Here is a 22953-nt window from a genome sequence, read left to right on the forward strand (position 1 = left end):
TTACGCTGATGATGACACATAAAATAGACCGTTAACTTGATTTAAATGGCAGATTTCAGGGTCTGAACATTTGGGATATTGTAAGTACGTATGCTTAATGTAGAAATGTTACATATTATATCTTTAACATAGCAGAATCGTCTGACAGTTCTGTGAGTGCCTGGATGAGCACTCGAGCAGTAAAGAGACATAGCATTGTGGAGCTCCAGTACTGAAAGCTTTTAGCTGAGACGGACGATTATTGACTTTATCCTGCTGACTTCTGTTTGTTTATATGAGTGATAGCACTTGATAACTGTAGGGGTCGACATCCAGTTGTCTAAGTTTCTGATTTAAAAGGTGTGGCTGAAGCAGCATAAGCTCTACTGTCCTCAAGAGAAAGTGCATAATGGCAGTAACAGCATCATCTGCACTCTGTTCCTGTCTGTGAGCAATAATGGGTCGAATTTGCTGTTCACTTCTCAAAGCATTTCATCACAACGGATGTACGAGTGACAGAGTGACCGGTCTAAAATCATTGTTTTCAGTTAGATGGGCTTTCTTAGGGAAAAGAATAATTATAGAGCTTTTTACATTGCTGTGGCACTTTTGCACATATATAATACAAGCAGCATCTAATCTGTATTCTGCTCTCATGCAGGTAAAGCAGTGAGACCAGCATGTAAATGTCGGGTACAGGTATGCACTGAAAATAGCTTTTTGAAGCCTTGGCTGCCCTGGTTTCAGGGAGAAGTGAACAATCCCCCCTCTGTGTGTTTGACTCGTGTACATGTCCTTAAACACCTCACAGCTGAATGGGTAAAACAATGATTATATATATATATATGTATATTTGTTTTAATGCACTGTTTTTTAGAAAGTTCTTTAAATTTGATAACTGAAATTGTGTCATTTCTGTTAATGAAAAACGTGCTTCAGAATGAAATAGGAGTTTAATTCAGCTTTATCGTCCACCACGGCTATAATAATATCAATTAATCTCTGGAAACATTGAAGTCAAAAGCTGAACTTGCCGCGGTAGTACCATATCTAAATTCTCTCAGTTCTTTACTCTGTTTCTGATTCATAATTAATGCGCCCACCATGAAATATTTAGCGATGAAAGCACTTAAAACAGGATGGAGTTTTGACTAGAAGGGCTACTCAAGACTCCACCGCAGTCATATGTTGGTCATATGAGCAGCAGAGTCAGTAATGCAGAGGCCTATAATTCAGAGCCAGCACAGTGTTACTGACAGTTCATTCAGATAGATCATCAGACCGTCTCCCCTCAGCGAGAAAGATAGGCAGCGAGGCACAGCAGAGTGGAAAGTACATTGCAGTTGCTTTTTTGCGCCACCGGACAGGAGAAGATTTGAAGGGGGTGAAAAAAACACTTTTTAACAGTTCACCCTTGACTAATTAATGATCAGCGATATGTGAGAGCGATGCCGGTTTGGAGAGAGCTTTGATCCGGCTGAGGCTTCCTGGACTTTTTTGACTTGTACACTTGAAGTTCAGGGCTCCTCTGAGGGGTTTGTAGTGCTCATCAGGTCTCGTTCAAAGTCAATTAAAAAGAGGAACACTCACCTATAGATTTTACAGGCGCTCTTAAGAGAAAAAAGAGAGTTTGGAGTGTGTTGCGGTGTAGGCGTTACATTATTCACAACCTTTCATAACTGTCCACCTCCTCCTGGCTAACAGCTGATTCATGATGGATCCAGACTACGACATTTTCATATGCTTAGTGTCACTCTGCACCTCCTACAACTGGGGCTTCCAGCTCCTTCTGCTGCTGCTGCTGCTGCACCCTTCGACAGCGCTGGGATGGGTGGATCGCTCTATAATGTTTCCCTCAGGGTCATCTGAGGTCTGATGCTGATGGAGGGAATCTTGGCTCACACAGCACAGCACTGGTGCACGCATGCAGACAACCAACCCCATGCAAATGCCCAGACATGTTGTTAAAGGTTTATGCCCTCATCAGAGCCAGGGATGCTTGAACATTCGAGGAGAGCTCTATCTAATGTGCCTGCTGGACAGTGTTTATGGCCCGTGTGAATTTATGAGCATATCTTGTTTGCATTGGCTGTAATATCAACCACGGTGGGGTTGATGGTCTGTGGCTGCTTTGCTCATTTATGTCTCACCCAAGAATTTGCATCACATCCAGAACACGATAACCATTAAGACCATGCTGGTTCATGCAGCTGAGGGGTTAAAGGCTCAACATTTGGCTTTTCTTTCAGCCCTTTCAGTGCTTAATGGTGATATGAAAACAGCAACACAGCAGTGTTCTATATACAGAAGTCTATATGCTGTGAGATCAGACTTCAAAGTTGCTGTTTTTACTGTATTGTGGGATATTTTGAGCAACTGAGCCTCAGTGTTCATTATGATTCTCTCTGTCTGTCTTCTGCATCGTCTGCATAGTCTGCAGGTTTTTGTGAGATGTTCTCCTCTAGTATGTATTTCTTTTCTTTGACAAGTGACAGTAATTAGAGCTGCAGAGTTGAATAGACTCTTTAAAATACACACACCACACACACACACACACACACACACACACACACACACACACACACACACACACACCTCGAGTCAGACAGCCACTCTGTTTCGCTCCTCGTCTTCTCTCTCTCTCTCTCTCTCTCTCTCTGATGTTTTTCCGGTTCCAGTTAAAGAGATGTTGATCTTTGAAGAGCTGTCACCAGAATCAACCTACATTGGCCTTTTTTACACTGTAATCACAAAGCCTGTGTGAGAGCATGTGGTTTGTGTGCCTGTGCCAGTTTATGATGTAGTATACCTACTTATTATGGGCAACACCTCTCCGTGCTCTCACAGCCTTTAATGCAGTCAGCCTTGGAGAAATTGATGTCGTTATAAAGTCAATTATATAAAGGATTCTCCCATTTATGCTGACCCCTTTTCTATGTAAGATGTGTTATACAATAGGTATGTAAATGTACAGCTTACTTAATAGTTAAGGTTCTGGGATATGCAAATTTTAATTCCCCTCAAAGTAATGGAGCACTGCTGGAAAAACAGATTATATTATCAGGCGCCATCCTCAGACTGACTTTACATAGTCCTCTTTGTAGTCATGCTCTTATACACTGAGGACCCATTTACACCTGGTGTTCTCGTGTTATTTGGATACTTTCTCTGGATCATGACACAGGTCTTTGGCACAGAAAGGCAAGACCTGCTATCTAACGTTACTCCTACTCCATCTTCTTTCCAGTCATGGTGGAAACCAGCCAAACATTGTCGCGCATCTCCCCATCAAAGTGCTGCTGACGAGGCTGCGTACTCTGAGACGCAGTCATCCTCTTCTCTCTGCCTGAGGTTGACTGGATGCAAGAAGAAGAAGAAGAAGAAGAAGAAGAAGAAGACAGGCACTTTGATTATCTCGCCTTTATTCCCTCAAACAGAGAACAGAGCAAGTTTGCAGCTTTAATGTGTGTTACCAGGAGGAGCTTAATGAGACGTCAACTGTCAGGAGGATTTGCAATAAATTGGTGTCTGAGAAAAGACAGCAGCTCTGATCATGAAACCTTCAGACCTCACAACATGTGTCACTCAATCCACCTCTGCTCTCACTTGAGCCATTCGACTGATTATAAGCGCTTTAGAAAGAGTACAGTTACGATAATGATCAACGTTTAAATAATTAGTGCCGCTGAGAGCGAATGCAGCTGATTCTTCATGTTTGCACCGCGCGGCTCATATCAGAGGAGGTTTGACATTAAAGGATAAGGTGGGAGATTAGGTCGGACCCTAATAGGTCTTATTCCTCTGAGCCACAGATCTGCACTGATGCATCGTTGCACTGGGTGACATTTTCCTTTATCATGATGTCGCAGTGTAGTTCATGTGCAGTCAATCCCACAAACATCAACCTTTCAGCAGCTAAAAATAGTCCCCAACAAATGCACCACTTACTGTTTGAATAACATTTGCAAAAGAACACTATACTATGAAACTATTTTGCCTTTTTAAAATGAAATAATTGTGACCTATTTCTAAAGATTTTTGGTAGAACAATTGGATTTGGGGATAAGAGCCACAGACAAGTGGATCAGTCAGAAAGTATTGATACATGGACCGTGACACAGTTTACAGCTGTGTCTGAAATCACCCCGTCCAGATGTGTGAATGTGAGTGAATGAGCATTAGATGATAAGCAGTTTGGCACCATGTACGGCAGCCCATCAGTGTGTGTGTGTGTGTGTGTGTGTGTGTGTGTGTGTGTGTGTGAATGGGTAAATGTGGGCATTTGTAGATAATAAGAGAGCTTTGAATGTTCGGGAGACTAGAAAGGTGTTAAAGGCCATTTATTATTTACCACAACAGACGGTCTATACTTTATTCTATAGTGAGCAATTATCATCACATCACATCACATCACATCAGGACCACTGTTGAAACTCGGACGAAGCCATCTTCTTTTCATGGGTTGTTATTCAGAACATCCAGGGTTAACAATGGATCTCTCTGCCCTTCTGAAACTGAAAGGGGCGCACACAGAGGCTGGTGGATTGGAGGCTCTGGTGTAATATTAGAGGCTGACTGATGGGGTTTTCTCTGAAAGCAATTATGATCCTAGTTCCCCCCTGGGAAGTGTATAAACAGGATCATACTGATGAGTCTGTGTGGGCGGTAATTGACTGGCACTGGAACCGGAGCCAAAGGCTACTCCTAACTCTTTCTTCTTCTTCTTCTTCTGCTGCTGCTCTGAACTAAGTCGATATGACTGTCCCCGTGGTCTCTCAGGCGTACCTGTTCTGCCAGTCTACCTTCCATGGCTAACATTGTTGCGTTGGTTAGCAGCCTACAGGAAGACATAACAGGGATTTTCTTAAAATTAACAATTTTAGTACCAAAACAGTTAATGTTTAGAAACTATTTTGATTTATTTTGGACAAATAACCTCCCAGGTGAACTACAAAGGTCGCCGAATGCACGAGGAGTGCATGTAGAGACGTCTTCACACCACTATGACACCGTAATTCTGTCTTTAGTCTAGTCGGCATCAGAGTTCACTGAATGGCCTCGTAAAGTTGATTAATCCCAGAAAGAGTTAGCATATGAGGTTATGCATTATTAATCAGGGTAGACAACCTTCTGTCTGCATGATCAAGTGTAGCCTGAGTGTGTGTGTGGGAGTAAGTGCTAAAGTGCTAGTTGGTTCACAAATTAAAGGACAGATGAGTAAAAATCTACCTTTAATATGCAATGTATTACACCGATTCATTTATTCATTCATTTAAAAGTCTGTGGGTCGACACTACAGCTGTCTGAAATATTCTCCATCTGAATCTGAAAGCCCTTCTCAATGTGATACACCGTCTGTAAGTGGCTATTTCCCAGCATCATCAAGCTGTCAAAAGCTCAGGGAGGTGGCACTGGAGCTTGAGCATCACTGACAAGGACACTTTTAGTATTTCACAAGCACTTCAAACCATGACAGTGTCCATGCAACCTTCAATCGCGTTTAACACATTCCCTGACTTATAAAATGATTATAAGTTGCTTGAGAGTAATTGTTTGGACGGCTAGGAGGGGGAAACGCACTCCATCTGTTGCATGTAGAAGAAGAAACAGCTAAACAGGACTGTGATTTCCCCCCCGAGCTACGGCAGGGAGGGTGTTTGTGCAGTGAAGCGAGTAGTGAAGCTCCAGCCAACCTGTTATTGACGGAGGGGGTCTGCAGACATAGAGGGCGCACACACTCCAACAAGACATATAGACAGATCGTGTGTGTGTGTGTGTGTGTGTGTGTGTGTCTGTGTGTGTGTGTCTGTGTGTGTGTGTGGATACAGCAAGTACAAGTGGTTTTGGATCTTGACACTTTTTAGACAGTTGCAGACTCTTGCCAGAGGAATGTGATTGTATTACATATCTGGGTTGACATCAAACTCTGCACAAAGATTTATGGACATCCACTGACACCATCACCTATATACACACACATACAGATGCAGGAACTCACACACTTACACACACACACACACACACACACACACACACACACACACACACACACACACACACACACACTAGGCAATCATTCAGTGTTGGGTCACAGAGATAGTGGGAAAGTATTATAAATATAGCAGTGGGAGCAGCACAGCCTGTGGCGCTGGTAATATCACCTGTATGCACAGACACAGACATGCACACACACACACACACACACACACACACACACACACACACACACACACACACACACACACACCTCTGAAGCTGATGGAGCGTGAAGCTTGGAGCACAGTTCAGAATGCCAATGCATCTCTCTATTAAGGTTGGGAATAATTCATGTGAAGAGTCTCTGGGTTTTTCCTGTCGGATCGTTCAATCCGAGCTCACATTTTTTTTCTTTGAACTCTTTGGACACCAAACACAAATACCTGGTCAATGAAATTGCAAACATTAACAAAGCTTATGTGTGTTCTGACCACGACAGTGTGTGTTCCTTGCTTCTTTGCTCGGAGGTTGTGTCATGACTGAATAAATATACTGGCTTATGCGTATTCATGATGTTCCTACAAAATCAAAGTACTGCACTGAATAGCCTCTGCTCTGCTGCCAACCTGCATTTGAATATTAAGATACCTGACAGAACAGCCCATTACCAGTCTAGCTGCTCCACTCTCTGAGCCAGTTACACTTTCAGGTCCTCTGAGGCTCCAGATGACGGCGTAATCATTGTATTAAAGGGCAGGATATCAACTTTAAACTGGGACTGTGTTCAGTTGAAGTTGTGTGTGTGATGTGTCTGAACAACTTTATCAACCTGCGAATATAAATCTAAAAAGCCTGAAATTAAATTCAACTGAATTAATTCCAAAGTTGTATCTGAAATGCTTTTAGATCAAGCTTGTGGGATGCGAGTGATGTTGTACTGTGGTGAACTCTTTCAGGGTTCTCCTGTGCAAAGTAAGACTTGACCTCGATGGCTACACTGCACAGATTCATCCCTTTGTCCTGATACTACCTTAACTTTTTGCTACTCTAGCCGGGGTGGCTCTACGGATTACCATGTCAGTGTTCGACATTTGTGGTTGTGAGAGAAATACCGCCATGAAGTTTTGTACCGACAATCATAATTTGGCATGATTTATAACTTTAGTGATCCCTTAACTTAAATGTCATTCCCATGATGCACTTTGTGTTTAGTGCTAATTAGCAAATGTTAGCATGCTAACAGGTTTTACGAAGATGAAGAACACGAGAATATTACACCTGCTAAACAACAGTCTGTTAGCATTGTCATTGTGAGCATGTTAGCATAGACTCTTGGTTTTGTTAACTTGTATTGCCTCTGAGATTACTGTAATAAGTCATACTGTAATATTTAAATGTTTTTTAGTGGCAGAAAAACAGAACTGTAGACAATAATGTCCTATTAAGACTGTACTCTGGATTTTCCGATCCTGTATTTAATCTTCTCTGGATGAAATTACAACTATTTCTGACCTTTGACCTTTGACCCCTACAGCCTCTGATGATGCACTGCAGGACTTGTGCTCTGGTGACCAGCTCTGGCCAGCTAACTGGGAGCAAGAGAGGTGAAGAAATCGACCGCTCTGAGTGCGTAATCCGTATGAATGATGCGCCCAGCATAAACTATCAACAGGATGTTGGCCGACGCACAAATCTGCGTGTCGTAGCTCACTCCAGCCTGCAGAGGGTGCTGCAGAGCCGGCAGGAGCTGCTCAACGCGAGCCAAGACACAGCGTTCATCTTCTGGGGACCCAGCAACAGCATGAGACGGGATGGAAAAGGCCACATTTACAACAACCTCAGGCTGTTAAAGCAGATTCTGCCCAAACTTAAAGTCTACATCATTTCTCGGCTCAAAATGCTCAAGTTTGATGAACTGTTTAAGAAGGAAACAGGGATCGATAGGTAAATGTCCACAGAGTCAGTCCTGTCTTTCTGAGACCTTGTGTGTGTGAAGGGAAACCACAGACAAAATATCTTCACCTTATGAGTTATAGCCACTGGAAATGTAATTTGCAGTGAGAAGAGACTTCTGAAAAGTCTCACGTATTCCTACTCGCTCTCAAAAGAATAAGTCAGAGCTCTAAACACTCACAGCGTTATGAATAGGATTTAGATTAAAACGTGTCGGATATCTTTGAAAGGATTCTTAGGGATTTGATTCATGCCAAGTTCACAGTTGACCCACTAATGCCAGGCTTTTGGAGAGGATTGCAAAGTATTTTCTTCTGTGGTGCTACAATGACGTACGACCTTTACAGCAGAGACTCAACACAGGAAGAGACACATTTTCTTTTAATGTTAAACAATATGGTGAGTATGTCTTGAGTAGGAACGGACAAATTATTTACTGAAAGTGACAAATTAAAAACTAGGTCGATACAACACAGTTAAGTAACTGCGTCTTTATGCGAGGGAGTGCCACATCTGCCAAACTCTTTTTTTTAATCTGCGGAAAATTAGCATTTACTATTTGCGTGACGGAATTTAGCTTTAATGCACAGCAAAGTTTTATTTGTATTATTAGAGGAAGAATTTACCAAATCTAATTATTGAATCAGGATTTGATGCAGAAACTTAAACACACGATGTAAATGTTTAATATTTAACACACTGCAGAGACTGTTGTCCTACATGTCAACGGAGAGAAGCACTGTGACAAACACAGATGTAGTGCTTAGTTTGGATCAAACAGAATACATTTCCAAAGTCACATATTTATTTTTATATGTGCTGCAGGTACCTGTACTGCAGAACAATGGATGACTGAATAGGAGCTTACAAAATAAGAGCGAAATAGATAAAGACATTTTGTCAATGTCACTCCATAAACTCATTAGCATGTGAACAGTGAGGCATCAGGAAGATAAGAGGACGTTGCATTTGAATGGAAAATCTAATTACTTCCACTTTCACGCGAGCATAATCGTAATAAATGTCTTGCTCTTTGATATTTCCTTTACTATTGTGTACAAAAACAAAGGAAGTCTTGATCAGATAACATCTAGAATGATTGGTTCACAGCTTTAATATCTAATCATCTCAATATATTTACACTATATGTGGATTTACTAATCATTTTGATTTTCTCTCGTCTTCCAGGAAGAGTTCAAACTCCTGGCTGAGCACCGGTTGGTTCACCATGGCCATAGCCGTGGAGCTGTGTGACAGGATTAACGTGTACGGCATGGTGCCGCCTGATTTCTGCAGGTAGACAGGGATTATTTCTTTAATCCAAGAATTTAGGTTCTTATTTCAACGTTGCACACGAGTTGGAAGCTACAAATACCAATAACATGCGCAATTTGGTAAATGTAGCAGCTTGATGCAGGGAGGAGATTGAATTCTGTTCATGTATCTATATACTTTAACTTTGTTTATTGCACTTTTAACTTTATTGTCCCAAAATGGAAATTTGTCTTGAATAAAACATATAATAGAACATATTAAAATATAAATACAGTATATATATATCTATATATAGTCCATTTCAATGTCCCACAATGGGACTGAACGCTCAGAGTTCTAATCTAAAGGAATATTTCATGATATAATATAACAAAATTCAACAATTTTTTTTTTAAATGGCAAGAAGCAGGACTTTTACTTTTTATTGCACGTATAAACATTTTTTTAAAAACAAGGTAAGAATATGGTTCCCCAGGAAAACTAAATAACCAAATAGAAATAAATACTAATCACAAAGTAGAACTGTAAACAGATTTTTTTGACAAATGTATCTGAAAGACAGATGTTCTACGTCCTGTTTCATCTGTTGAATTATAAACACAAGACACCATCGAAATTCCTTTTCCTGAGGACTTCTCAGTTTGTCACTTCCTGTTTGAGCAAGAGGGGCAAATAGTGCATGAGGTGGAACAAGAAGCTCTCTTCTTGTTCCACTCTGTGACAACATGGCTGTGTTTATACATCCAAACCAAAACCAATCTTTAATGATGTCTTCAACTTGTAATTGCAATCTAACATTTACTCCACAAGAGTCAGGCTGTGATTTCAGCACCAGTGGAAATGTTCATCTTGACATTTTACAATAAATGTAATACATTTCACTGAGTAGGTTGAACATGCAAAACAGCTACAGCCGTTTAATATAGCTCCAGGTTCAACAGAAATAATGTGGCTAATATTGTTCTCACGTGAATCTGCAAGGGCACACAGGACGGCTTGACACATTTAGATATTCATGGGGAAATGCAGCCAGCGTGAAGCGAATATTGGCATGAATATCAGAGGAATAAGATGGTGAATTAATGAACACACATGTTAGTCTGGATTCTTTTGATCTTTCTGTTTTTCTTTGTTCTTCTTTCCATTTCTCCCCCACTGTGACTCGCCTCCTCTCCCCTCTCCCCCACCCTCATCTCAAAATTATCCCCACGCTACGTTCCACATCCCTCCCTCACACTTTGACTTTCATGCCTTTTACTCCCTCTCCTCTCCTCTCCTCTCCTCTCCTCTCCTCTCCTCTCCTCTCCTCTGCTCTCCTGTGTAGATCCTCCTCTCATCCCTCTTTGCCGTATCATTACTATGAGCCCCCGGGGCTCGACGAGTGCTCCATGTATCTCTCCCACGAGAGGAGCCGACGAGGAAGCCACCACCGCTTCATCACGGAGAAAGCAGTGTTTGCAAACTGGGCTCGAACCCTCAACATCCACTTTCACCAGCCCGACTGGAAGCCGGCCGCTGTCGCCACCGGCATGAACAGCTCACACGCTCGGGTTCCAGCTGAATCCTGAGATTCACTGCAGAGATGATCGGTCTCCACACCAGCGTGCAGGACTCGGGACAATATGAATGCATGAGACAGCAGAAGGAGGCAACTGTTGTGACTGTTAGCCAACCGCCTAAGCAGCTTGGCAGAATGAGATCATTGCATAATAGCAGCACAAAGCCCCAACAATGTTTTGGAAGTGTAACTATAATAGGATGGATTTCATGCAGTCAAAGCCCTGGAGGGTGGCTCAAATGTGTTTTTCTTTACTGTGTGTATAGAGCTGCTTTAACAACACTCAAGCAGTCGGACAATGGAGGCAGCACGCCACTGCAGTAACTGCAGCACGGTTCATTTTCATAGACTGAAGTCATTGAGGTCACTGAGGTCATGTCCTCATCATTTCTGGGAATGTGGCAGTCTTGATGACCGATTTACACAATAACACACAAATGAAACGCAATGGTTTCTCAAAGCTGATTGGGAGACACAATGCACAATTTTAAATCACTTTTATCCCTCTTCAACAATACAACAATACAATACATAACGACAACACAGAGAAAAAAGGGTGACAGTCGGGTGCAGACGTCTCATATTCGGGGTATAGATGAGACATTGCAGCAGGCCACCGATATCACATATACACAGGAGGTCATTACAATACATTCAAGGAGTTACAATATATAACTATACGAAGAAAAGGAGCTGTAGAAGTGTTGGGATGTTGTTTTCACCTCAAACAGAAAGAGGTTCATTTGTGATTCCGCACACAATCAATAAAGGGAAACCCCTTCCTTATACTTTTAAGTGATATATTTAAAAGGCCTTCCTTGATCTATAACAAGACTCCAAGCTAACAATGAAAAGCCAAAAGATGTGAAGTAATGCTGTGTTCTGAAGGTACAGATAACATCGCCATGAATGGATTTTGGGTGTGTAGTTGTGTTTAGTGCTGCAACTACCATTATTCTAATTATTATTTATTAAGACTCCGTTTTGTCTATAACTGTAAATGTCAGAAAATTGCGTTATACCTGAAAGAGATTAAGTTTACAATGATGGAAAACAGAGGACAGCAACTTATTCTCACAGAAACAGAGCAGAAACAAACAATATAAATATATAATAGAGACTCTATCACATTTCTGCAGCAGATGTACTCTACATTCACCTAGGTGAATACAATACAATTGGACAATAAAATGTCAAAATAATTAAAATAAAGAACTTGTTTAGTTGTTATTCGGATCATTTAGACGCATTTCTAAACCCCTGGAGACAGCTAACTGTGCTTCTTTGGTAAAATGTGGCAAAAAAAATAACTTTAAAAGTAAAAATGTAAAGTAAGTAAAGTACTTTAAAAAATAAAAAGTACTTTGGTCAGATTTTATTTTGCATACTTGAGATGCTTTTTTAAAATCATGTGTAAATATAATCACATCATATCTAGACTGAATCCAGATTAAAGGGACACGTTAATAAGTCATTATTTAGTTCTCTTGCTCTGTAACAGATGGCGCCTCAGACAGCCCTGCCAGCCCTCGTGTCTGATGCTCCAGGACATGATTTGTCCCGTTACTAAAGCCAAAAGTCAGAACAAGCCCTCAAAAGCATTTCCATTCTGATCAAAAGTGTCCCGAGCACCCTCTTCCATCGGGACCCACAGGCCTCTGTCTCAGCCTCTTCAGCACCCACAGGGGAGCCTGCTTGTTAACATGGATTATACTGTGCTATCCAACCGTATCTGCGGGGTGACGGCAGCAGCGACACTATTGCAGAATTCAAGATGTGCCGTCCTGCACAGAGGGCTGCAAAAAAAAAAACATTTGACTGCTGCCTTTTCCCGTACTCAAGTAGAATCCTAATGTTGCGATGCTCTCAGGTGCTGTGAGAAAAGCCCATCCAGTGCCGGGGTGTCATGCTAAGCTCCTGAGTTCTGCGGCGTGTGCTCTGCACACCAATTACCGGCCCCTCGGGTAGAAAGGTTGGATTTTAAAAGCTTCAGAGGACAACCTGGCTGCAAATGAGCTGTCTTAAAAACACATGCTTAAGGCAGCGTTATGATTTTCAATGACCTTGGAAACCTTTGGAGACTAACAATGATACTGGGGTGCTCGGAGCTAAAGGGGGGTCACGGGCATTTTAACACCTTAGTACCTCTTCGTGCTAAGCAAAGCTTCAGACACATATTTTAGGAAATTTTACATTTCGTAAAATGTTGGACTATTGGTGTAAGCTTCAGCCCCTCGATACACAACGGTGAGATGTCTGAGGAACTAAACTAAAAGTGTTTACGACAGTTTTACAGCTGTTTATTCTCAAACACATAAACCCTAATACCCAATTTCCTGATTTCTAATGTCCCAGTCATATGTGTGTGTAACTCTCCTACACATCCCTGTGTGTGTGTGTGTGTGTGTGTGTGTGTGTGTGTGTGTGTGTGTGTGTGTGTGTGTGTGTGTGTGTGTGTGTGTGTGTAGCTCTGTGAATAGAGCAGAAGTATAATCTCCTCAGCAGCTGACTCATTGTGACACATATATTACCTGCTGTAAATAAGCACAGTGTGTGTGAAGCTGCCCGGGTCACAGATGTGTGTGTGTGTATGTGTGTGTGTGTGTGTGTGTGTGTTCATGACAGCAGACTGTAAAGTAAATGTGGAGCTTTCAGAGCGAGCCTGCGAGATGCTATCATGTTTTAGAGATAAGAATTCATGAATGAGCTCTCTCTGATTTATAACATTTCACAAAGTAAAACTTTTACTAAATCTTTTTCTTGAGCTTTGAGATGTGTGTGTTGTGAGTCCACACTGACACCTGGTGGCATTGTGTGTGTCAGCATTTTATCTTTTTAAAAATGTTGTTTTTTGATAAATGTGTTGTGTATATGATAGAAGTGTAACATGAGGTCGAGGCTGCAGCAGTTTAATAATGTGTAAATATCCTTTAATGGAATGATAAATCACTGTATGCTCTAGAAACAGAGCTGATGTCATTTAAAGCTCGTTACAACCGTTCCACTGATCACAATTAAACACCGCTGGTACATGTAAAAGTCTAACTTAAGTGATTTTAGTGAGTTTAGTTTCATGACCCTTACACTTGTACTAACTTTGTTATTTATCAGACAATTAAAGGTTGTTTTGAAGTCTTTCTTTTCTTAATTACACACTCAATGCATGAAGATAATAGTGTCCATATGCTTAAAACATCATTTTGAGGGCATTTTCCGCCTTTATTTGACAGCTAATGTGGAGAAAGGAAACGTCAGACGGGAGATGTAGAGACGTGTAATAAAGGTCCCAAGTAAAAATCTAACTGGGCATATAAAAGTATTATATAGTGGCACATGATCGGTATCTTAAACCAAGTGGCTGCTGAGACACTCGAGGAGGACCAGGAAGAGACACAGCAGTGAATGATATCACTGTATTACATATATTCCCATATTTACACACAGCCTAAAAGACCATTCAAGAGCAACTACTGTAAAATGTACTTAAATATGTGTGTAGATACTTACATAAACCACAGCTGAGTCATGTTTCATGTATCTTCACCTTTAACGCACCTTTAATGTTACTCTGGTGTCAAAGAGCTACTCTGATTGTAACATGCTGTTCAGGTTTCTGCAGAATGAAAGGTTTTTAGCGTTCCTCCTTAAATTGAGGTAAGTCATCAAACGCACCCCCCACCCCCCACTCTCTTCAGTCCAGGGCAACAGAGTGAGGTGTTCCCATGATGCATCTCACTAATTACAGCTGTACGGCTCTGGATGGATCAGCATGTTTGCTTTTCTCCAAAGGGTCATTATGTTCTCCTGGCCTTAATGTTCAAGCTCCTCAGAGAAGCTTCTACTTCAAAGTATGGTTGTTATGTCAAGTTTGAAGACCCAGTGCCCTATTAAAGGTAAACAAAGGGAAAAATACACAAAGTACAATAACTTGTGGCCAAAACCTCCCACACGCGCTCGCAGACTTTCTTGTGACGAGCAGAGACATACGTGGATGTACAGTAGCTGATATTCAATGTCTTGAGTTGTTTCAGCACAAATAAAACTCGTTCAGTGAGGGAGGGGGAATAGCAGGATGACGACCACTATGGGAATGCAGTAATTGGGAGAAGTGCAGGAGAGAGTGGCACAGGATGAGATCACTATGTTGGGATAAAGGTGAAATATTGTGAGATGAAAGTGATTTGAGGTTATGTTCACCCCAGCAGGCTCCACATGAGGAGGAGTTAGAACTATAAAAAGTATATAAATGGTGTGTGTGTGTGTGTGTGTGTGTGTGTGTGTGTGTGTGTGTGTGTTTAATCATCGAATGCATTCAAACAATCAATGCACGATGCATTTCAGAGCAATCAAGTCGGATCGAAACCAAGAGTCCGAGTGTGTGGATGAACTCAGTGGCTTCAAAGCGTCGCGAGGGGGGGGGGGAAGTAAGATATTAGCAAAGGGTGACACCAAGAAGCTGACTTGCGTTCAAACTGTTTTTCTTTTTCTCCGGACAGACCGTTTGTCCCTTCTTCGTTTGATAAACAGATTTGCAACCACCTCACACACTGTACGGCACATGGCTACTTTAACAATTTCCCAAATGAGGGAAATTGTTTGGTCAGGATGACAGAAGGAGAAAGGAAATGACACGAGGTACGAGATGAGTGGGAGCAGAGGAAGAGTACGTTTGTTACCTGTGAATCTTGGTACAAGGGTGTCTTGTGATGAGATAGAGAGGCGAAGGAGGAAGCGACGCTACCGCTGGCAAAAAGCCTGCATTATGGGTTATTTTCTCATCTCGCTCAATCTACTCCCGGCTCCATCTGAACCCCACTGAGGCAGGCAGTCTATTACAACAGCCCCATTTGATGCAGACAACAAAAGAATGTGATTGCACTCCCATGCCTCTGCTTGCCTTGCATTGTGACCAAGCACTCCGCCGCCCGTCATTACAGCAGATACTGTATGACACCACACTTTGAGGTGCAATGTCACCGCGGAGAAGATTTCAGCAGGAGTCACCACGTCGGATAATTAGTGACCATTTGGGCACATGAGGAAACGGAAGAGAAGGTTTCATTGCCACATTGAGAGGACGAGATATTTGTTGAAACTTTCACTTCTTTCAAATTTTTTTGATTCAGGTCTCTTTCAAATATGGGAAATCATTTAGAGGGGCACGTTCAGTTTTAATTCATCGATGCCACTTGTATTTGATGAGGTGTAATGTACTATCTCCAAGGAGGAAACTTAATGAGATTTTGATTACACTATAAAGAGAAAAGCACAAGAATGAACATTATTAGTTTGTCACTTAGTGTATACGTCGGCAGTATTTACTCACTAATGTGACAGAAGCAGTAGAGGTTGGTTGGTAAGATCATGAGCAACGTGATGCATCACAAACACAGCACTGCAACAGTTTCTTTGAATCATTGTACACAGTTTGTGAATACAGGAATAACAATATACAGTTTCTCACTACAAGATCGACTTTCCTCAACTCTTCTTTCCCACTTAGCTGTAATTGCTGGAAGAAAGAGCAACGAGAGTGAAGAAGACATTCGACACAACTTTTGTTGGAAAAAGAGAGTTCCAGGAAGGAAAAGGAAATACCACCTAATGTCAACGTTTGACAATTATGCATGTAAATGCATTAGAGTTAGACTTATACACAGCAGCACTACGTTTGCAATAGATAAGACAGAAAGAGTGACTGTGACAGCAGCAGAAGAACACACTTTCTGTGTGCAAAATAACTCCAGGGATCTCATTTCATGGATCTCAGCATCAGTTCAAATCACATTCTTAACGATAATTGCTGCTAGAATATGTCCAAATGTGGTTTGTACACACACACACACACACACAACGTTCTGGAGGTGAAATCAGATGATGTGTGACCCAAAGGATGTCTGAGTCAGTTGCCACGGCACCACGGCTGCACTGTTTTGTTGCTCCGGGCGCTGGGCGGACGTTATGGAGACGATATCTATCTATATGCTGACGGGTCTATGGGCACGATAAGCTCAGAGGGTCTGGGACTGCGCTGTCTCGGGAATTCGAGGAAATAAACTGCTGCTCTGAAATGCAAATGTGGAAGAAGGCGACTCGGCTTCCTTATTAAAAAATAATGATGCAATCATCATCTGAAGGCTGAAACTTGTCTCAGAAACATTCTGTGTGCGTAGTAAGTGGCATATCCAAGTGGTATAACCACGTGCTTAAAGGAAAGCTTCAACCACACAATCACCATTTGTATGTTGTGTATTTGATTTCTTGAAGAAAAGCTTTGTCACATGCCTCCGACTGTGAAGAACTTACAATCTCTCTCACAACTCACGCAGAATAATCCAAGTCGTGTGCTCACTACTTCACAAACACGTGCTTTTTGTCAACCTGGCTATTTAAACCCTTCCGCAGGGTGTGTTTTAATTAGCAGCGTTTAGTGGTAGGAAATTGGATAATGTTGCACAGCAGATTAAGGTTTGTTAATTCAAGGTAACATGAGGGAAGTGATTGATGCAAAAGATAATCCTTAAAGTATTCCTCTAAGTGTGTGTAATCAATTACAGCAAACAGATGGTCATGTTTTGTCAGAAGAGAGACTCTCCAGAATTAAATTGAGTTTGTAGTCAAGCGGCAAGCTAATAAAGAATACTAAATGTGTTCCCCCTGAAGATGATGTGCTCCACGTCAACCCAGGGAAAGGTGCAGCATAGAAAGAAAGATGGAAGGAAGGAGTTGAGATGGAGTGGCAGAATATAATATAATATATTTAGAGATGATCAACATTAATGTTAAGTTAACTGAAGAGTTAGGGTTACGTGAGGATGTGGTCGTCGGAGAGAAGTGAGTTCACCTGCATCTTTAGAGGTTCATTAGCCGCTACTAGCATAACACAATCTCCAAGCAAACTGTCAGTGGTCGAGTTGCATTGTGGGTAATGTAGGTCATTTGACAGAGAAGAAGAATCTGGGGAATAACGATGACGATATTTCTGGTTCTGCTGCACCAATTTAGATCCTTTCTTTTTTTGGTAAACTGTCAAACATAAGTGTGAAACACCAGCGCGATGCTAATTCGGCTACTAGAAATTCCAGATTCTCTCTGTGGCGTAATGACTAATAATTGGGATCGTTAAGTAATTGCTGTGTTTTCTCTGCTCAGATTGAGTGTCCACTTAATGTTTTATGCATGAGCCCTTTTAGTCCGTTTTTTAGAACTACGTGCAATTTTCTCTAATACGTCTAAAATTTCCAGCTCTCACAAAAATTGCTCTTTTTTTCCTCTGCTGAGTCAAACTGTCTTTGCTGCATTTGGTTTAGAGGGTCTTTTGTTTGATCCCTGATACTTTCAACTTTGCCGAGCACTTTCCTTTTATGTGAGTTTTGTACATTTTGTGAAGCTGCTTCGAGTCAGTTTGAGTCTGCTTTCACCAGGGCAGCGAGGTTATAAAGCGTTCTAGTTGGAGACAGACATGGCTGTACATCTGTTAATTCAGTTTAAATAGTAGTTTCTATAACACTGTAACACATGATGATCTACAAAGAGCAACTTCCTCCTCACAGTTTTCTTTGAGAGCTCTTTCTTCATCATCCAGAAATGAGGAAAAAGAGAAACGAGGGTCTGGATAAACCCACTGCACGACAAGAAACAGCATCTAAACCAAAGCATGCCTGCCCCCACCCTTTAGCACAATGCTTGGTCAAAGCCTGGCTCCGATGTTTTCTTCACATCACGTTATAATATTGCATTGTTAGATGCTCACAACTCTTCTGAGGATCTGATAACATTTTGATATCAATAGTTTAGAATTGGATAATAATTGTTGACGCTTCTTAAAATTGACAGTGGATATTATTTCCCCCACTCTTATCTATTTAAAAGATTGCTGCAAAATGAAATATCCAGTAGGTGATACAACACATGACTGAAAAAATACAAAAATACAAGATAAAGAGTCATCTCTTCAAAGCAATAACACTTTATTTTGAATAACACTTTATTTTGAATAACACTTTATTTTGAAATTGGATTTTTGAGTATCTTTTTGGACGCAAAGAAACAAAATCTTTTGCTCAGTTTAGAAAGCACAGTACAAGATTTCAGTGAGCAGGGGGGTTTCATGCTGTCAGAGAGAGCCTGTAGCATCATGGGAAATGATTGACAATATGTTTCTGTCATGCAGACACAAGCAGCAGCACGAGTGAGACAGGATTTTATTTTTAAATATGTGAATTTATACAAAGCCTCCAAAGATAAGTCTATTAACATAACTAATTATGTAATATAAAGAAATACAGAAATGTGGAGCCTTGAAGAAAAAAGCGACTTTTTGGATGAATTTCTTACGAACACACACTTTAAAGTAGCGCAGTCATGCGTAATTACAGGGATTCATTTATATTAAACACTGTATCGGTTATTTTCGTTGTTCATGCCTATCTGGTGTGGAAAGAAAACAAAAGCACGTAGGCTGTTTGTGCATAATGCGACAGATGTGTTCAGCCTTCAAGGTGGGATTGAGTTTGAAGTGACTCCGCGCGCACTGAAGCTGTCCGCCTTCACTGACTTGGCACCAGTGGAGCGCGGAAAGAACAAGTTGCTCAGATCGCCGCCTCGACAGGATTATTAAGGAGAACATGTTCGGGACCTTCAATGGCATTTACTCCCGCGCTGATTATACGTCGCTTTGTTTTATTGACTGTCACAAGAGACCCAGAGAGGGAAGAGGCTTTTGACCAAGAGAACAGGTAAGGTAAGGAACTGAGCTACATTTAAACCATCATCAACAAAAGTTATTGGCTTATGAGAAAGGACATTTTTCATATTAAGATTTATATTTTAATGTTATTGCAGGACTCAGCAGTGTTCACTGCTCCCGTAGTCATGTATGTTGTAAACACTTTAATATAAAGCTGAGAAACTCTTATCATGGCTGTAGTGATCCAGACTAAGTGAATAAAATGTTTAGCATCTGAAGTTTAAATCCATAAATGTTGTTAGAAATGAATCATCTACCTTTTATCCCCCTCCTTCAGATTTCATTTCCACCATGTCAGCCAATGGGAGCTCAGTGGCAGGTTGCAGGTCAGAGGTCAGACCAAGCAACAACACCTGCAGCCAGAAGGATCTGTCAGTCACCGCCTCTGCCTTCTCCATGACCGTGGGCGTCCTCTCCAACAGCCTCGCGCTCTTCATCCTCCTCACTTCCTACAGCCGCGTCCGGATCAAGTCCAAGGCGTCCTTCCTGCTGTTTGCCAGCAGCCTGGTGGTCACAGACCTGCTGGGTCACATCATCAACGGCTCCCTGGTGCTCCTCGTCTACAGCTTCCACAAGAAATGGGAGACGTTTGACCCTCACCACATCGTGTGCAGCGTCTTCGGGGCGTGCATGGTGTTCTTTGGCTTGAGCCCCTTGTTCCTGGGGAGCGTCATGGCGGTGGAGCGCTGCATTGGAATCACCAGACCTATCTTCCACTCCACGGCGTTAGTTTTCCGCCACATGAAAAGGCTGTTGGGACTCACCTGGCTGCTCGCTGCCCTGGTGGCTGTGCTGCCTGTGCTGCTGTGGAGGCCCTACAAGGTTCAGAGCTCCAGAAGCTGGTGCTTCTTCCATATGGATGAACCCAAAGACTGGCTTGATGTGCTCCTGTCTCTGCTTTTCTCCATGCTGGGGCTGCTGGCCCTACTGCTCTCTATTGTGTGCAATGCACTGACAAGTTGCACTCTGCTGCAGGCCAGACTGAGCCGCAAGCACCACTGCAGAGGCACATCCTACCACATAGAGATGATCTGCCAGCTGCTGGCTATCATGTTGGTGTCTTGTGTGTGCTGGGGTCCATTACTGGTAAGGTTTTCTCCTCAGTAGACCTTTAACTCTTCAGAGTCACACATTCCCTGCATCCTAAAACCATGAAAATGAGTTGGACCTCTATTTTAATTCAGGTTTATGTAATAATAGAAGTCTGTTACTAATTATCTAGCATTACATTACATTCTATTTCTGATCGTAAACCCCACATCTCCTGTTTGCCAGTGTGTCTGTCATGGATTCTGAACGTTGACTGTCGGTGTCACCGCTCATTGAGACATGAGCGGTGTTATTATCTGCGATGTGTGACGAAAAGATGACTCAAGAAAAGCTTGTTTTTAAAGGTTTTTGCACTGCGGCTTTCACCTGTGCATCCCTCTCCCTTTTGGCCACTGACGCTCTCGTCCTTTGCTTTATGATATGAAGGCTGAAATGTTTTAATAGCTCACTTTATGACCTTTGCTTTAAAATCCAAAAATACTGCAGTTTGTCCAGATCTCTGCGGCACATCTAAACACACACTCAAAATAATTGCTTGCTCCTGGTTGAAAAAGCATCTCAAGCTCTCTCTCCTGCTCTATAACATGTTCCCTTTATGGCTCTTATTACTGCTGATAAAGTCCACTGTGATGTACAGCAACATGCCACACTGATAACAAACATTTATGGTACATTTTGGACATATGACTAAAGAAATGTGCTGAAATTAGCTTTAAGTGATTTAAAAACATTACTGTAAACTTGAATAATAGCAAACAATCGGACACTTTATCAATTTAGTGAGTTACTATTTATGTATTTATTAGTTTACAATCATCACTCAGATGCTCTTGTATTCTATCATTGTAGATTTGTGAAGGTAATGAATGTGTCGCTCATGAGAAGAGCCCATTAGACATTATTAGTCTTCAGTAGGTGAGTTAGAAAATGTAATTGCTGCTTCACAGACTCTTTTGTGTAACACTGGATTATTATTCCAGTGAAGCTCGTGCTTATCTTACAGAAACACTGAGCACAATGCAAGAGGGTGCTTTCAATCAGCCAGTGGAAAAGTTCAATATTTCTTAAATAAAGAATTAGAGACGGACATGATTTAAATGTAATGATTGTTTATTTGTCTATTTAGTTTTTTCACTCTCCATTTTTCCACCAGATCCGCGTCATCATGCTGAGCATCAGAGCCAACGACGAGTCTTTCAGTCTCCTGATGGTGGTACGTATGGCCACGTGGAACCAGATCCTGGACCCCTGGGTCTACATCCTGCTGAGGAAGGCTGTTCTGAGGAAAATCTTCATCTTGTTTCACACCTGCTGGGACTCGAAGTCTAATAGCCTGCACCGCTGGCAGCGCAGCATGCTCCACAGCTCCATGGACACCAGCAACTCGGGTGCCGCCCCCACCAACTGCCGCTTCCTCGGCAGATTACCTCTGCAGGAAACTTCGATCAAATCCATCACCTGAACCCTGGTCACAGTGTTTTGATGTGAGAAACCATGAAGAAGCTTTGAAGATGTGCAACACTGTGTTGGAATACAAACAGTCAAGGTCATTACATAAACTACAATTATAAAGTTGTAAAATGGTCACCATGAACTGGCAGTATTGTGCTCTATTGTATAATGTGGGATTTAACTTTATGTTTTGTTTTTAATTTCAGCTCTGTTTTATGCATCTTTGGCTCTGAACGTCTGTCCAAAATGTTCACAGTGCTCAGAAAATATTGTCAAATGTGGTTAATGCAGAACACAAATGTCTAAATATACAAAATAATGTAAGATCACCATTTCTTTTTCAGTCAAGATATTTGCAGCATTGATCTATCTCTCTATCTATCTGTCTGTCTGTCTGTCTGTCTGTCTGTCTGTCTGTCTGTCTGTCTGTCTGTCTGTCTGTCATCAATAGTCTGCTTGTAGGTAATATATACATAACTGTAAATGTAATGTAATGTTCTGCACAGGTGCTTTTGTAGCATCTCATGTCATCTGTCTCATGAAAGGTCTTTTTTTTGGGCTGAACCGTTTCATAAAGGTGAAAATGGCAAAACAAATCAAAAATAATACAGTGAAAATGTTATATATATATATATATATATATATATATATATATATATATATATATATATATATATATATATATATATATATATATATATTATGATGGGTAATGTGTGTTTAGAGAAAGTTATTCTCCACTAAAAACATCTTTGAGGAGAAAGTCTCTGTGGAGTTTGGAGAGTAGCACCAGGACAATTATAGACAGTTTCAGTGTTCAATTATCATCAGTTATATTTACTAAATGCCAATAAATTATTATGATTGTTATGTTAAAGTGAAAAAACTTATTTCCAACATGAAGAAGACAAAGAAAACACAAACAAAGCACAATACATTCAACATAAAGAACTAAAAGAAT

The 22953-nt window shown here is 41.3% G+C and overlaps 2 protein-coding genes across 3 annotated transcripts in view; both read left to right on the forward strand.

Annotated features, from left to right (window-relative positions):
• st6galnac5b (ST6 (alpha-N-acetyl-neuraminyl-2,3-beta-galactosyl-1,3)-N-acetylgalactosaminide alpha-2,6-sialyltransferase 5b) overlaps positions 1-13873 on the forward strand; it is a 21295-nt gene extending 7422 nt beyond the window's left edge. The window contains exons 3-5 of the mRNA XM_029428850.1: positions 7490-7899; positions 9097-9204; positions 10508-13873. Of these exons, the coding sequence (XP_029284710.1) occupies positions 7490-7899; positions 9097-9204; positions 10508-10751 (762 nt within the window). The 3' untranslated portion in view covers positions 10752-13873. The remainder of the gene's footprint in view (positions 1-7489; positions 7900-9096; positions 9205-10507) is intronic.
• A 5426-nt stretch (positions 13874-19299) lies between these two features.
• On the forward strand, positions 19300-22523 carry ptgfr (prostaglandin F receptor (FP)). 2 transcript variants are annotated; one of them, XM_029430437.1, is made up of 3 exons: positions 19300-19484; positions 19768-20576; positions 21694-22523. In XM_029430437.1, the coding sequence occupies exons 2-3, from the start codon at positions 19782-19784 to the stop codon at positions 22000-22002; spliced, it is 1104 nt and encodes a 367-aa protein (XP_029286297.1). In that variant the 5' UTR covers positions 19300-19484; positions 19768-19781; the 3' UTR covers positions 22003-22523. The 2 variants fall into 2 exon arrangements, with proteins under 2 accessions (XP_029286297.1, XP_029286298.1); XM_029430438.1 differs by having other exon boundaries at positions 19300-19479.
• Positions 22524-22953: the final 430 nt, after the last annotated feature.

Source organism: Cottoperca gobio, chromosome 4 (assembly GCF_900634415.1).
Source record: "Cottoperca gobio chromosome 4, fCotGob3.1, whole genome shotgun sequence".
In the NCBI taxonomy this organism is placed as follows: Eukaryota; Metazoa; Chordata; class Actinopteri; order Perciformes; family Bovichtidae; genus Cottoperca; species Cottoperca gobio.

Bases quoted from the DNA above. Each gene is read 5' to 3' on its own strand.
- ptgfr (XM_029430437.1), top strand. From the start codon at position 19,782: ATGTCAGCCAATGGGAGCTCAGTGGCAGGTTGCAGGTCAGAGGTCAGA. The intron at 20,577-21,693 runs GTAAGGTTTTCT...TTTTTCCACCAG, and splicing joins TGTGCTGGGGTCCATTACTG to ATCCGCGTCATCATGCTGAG.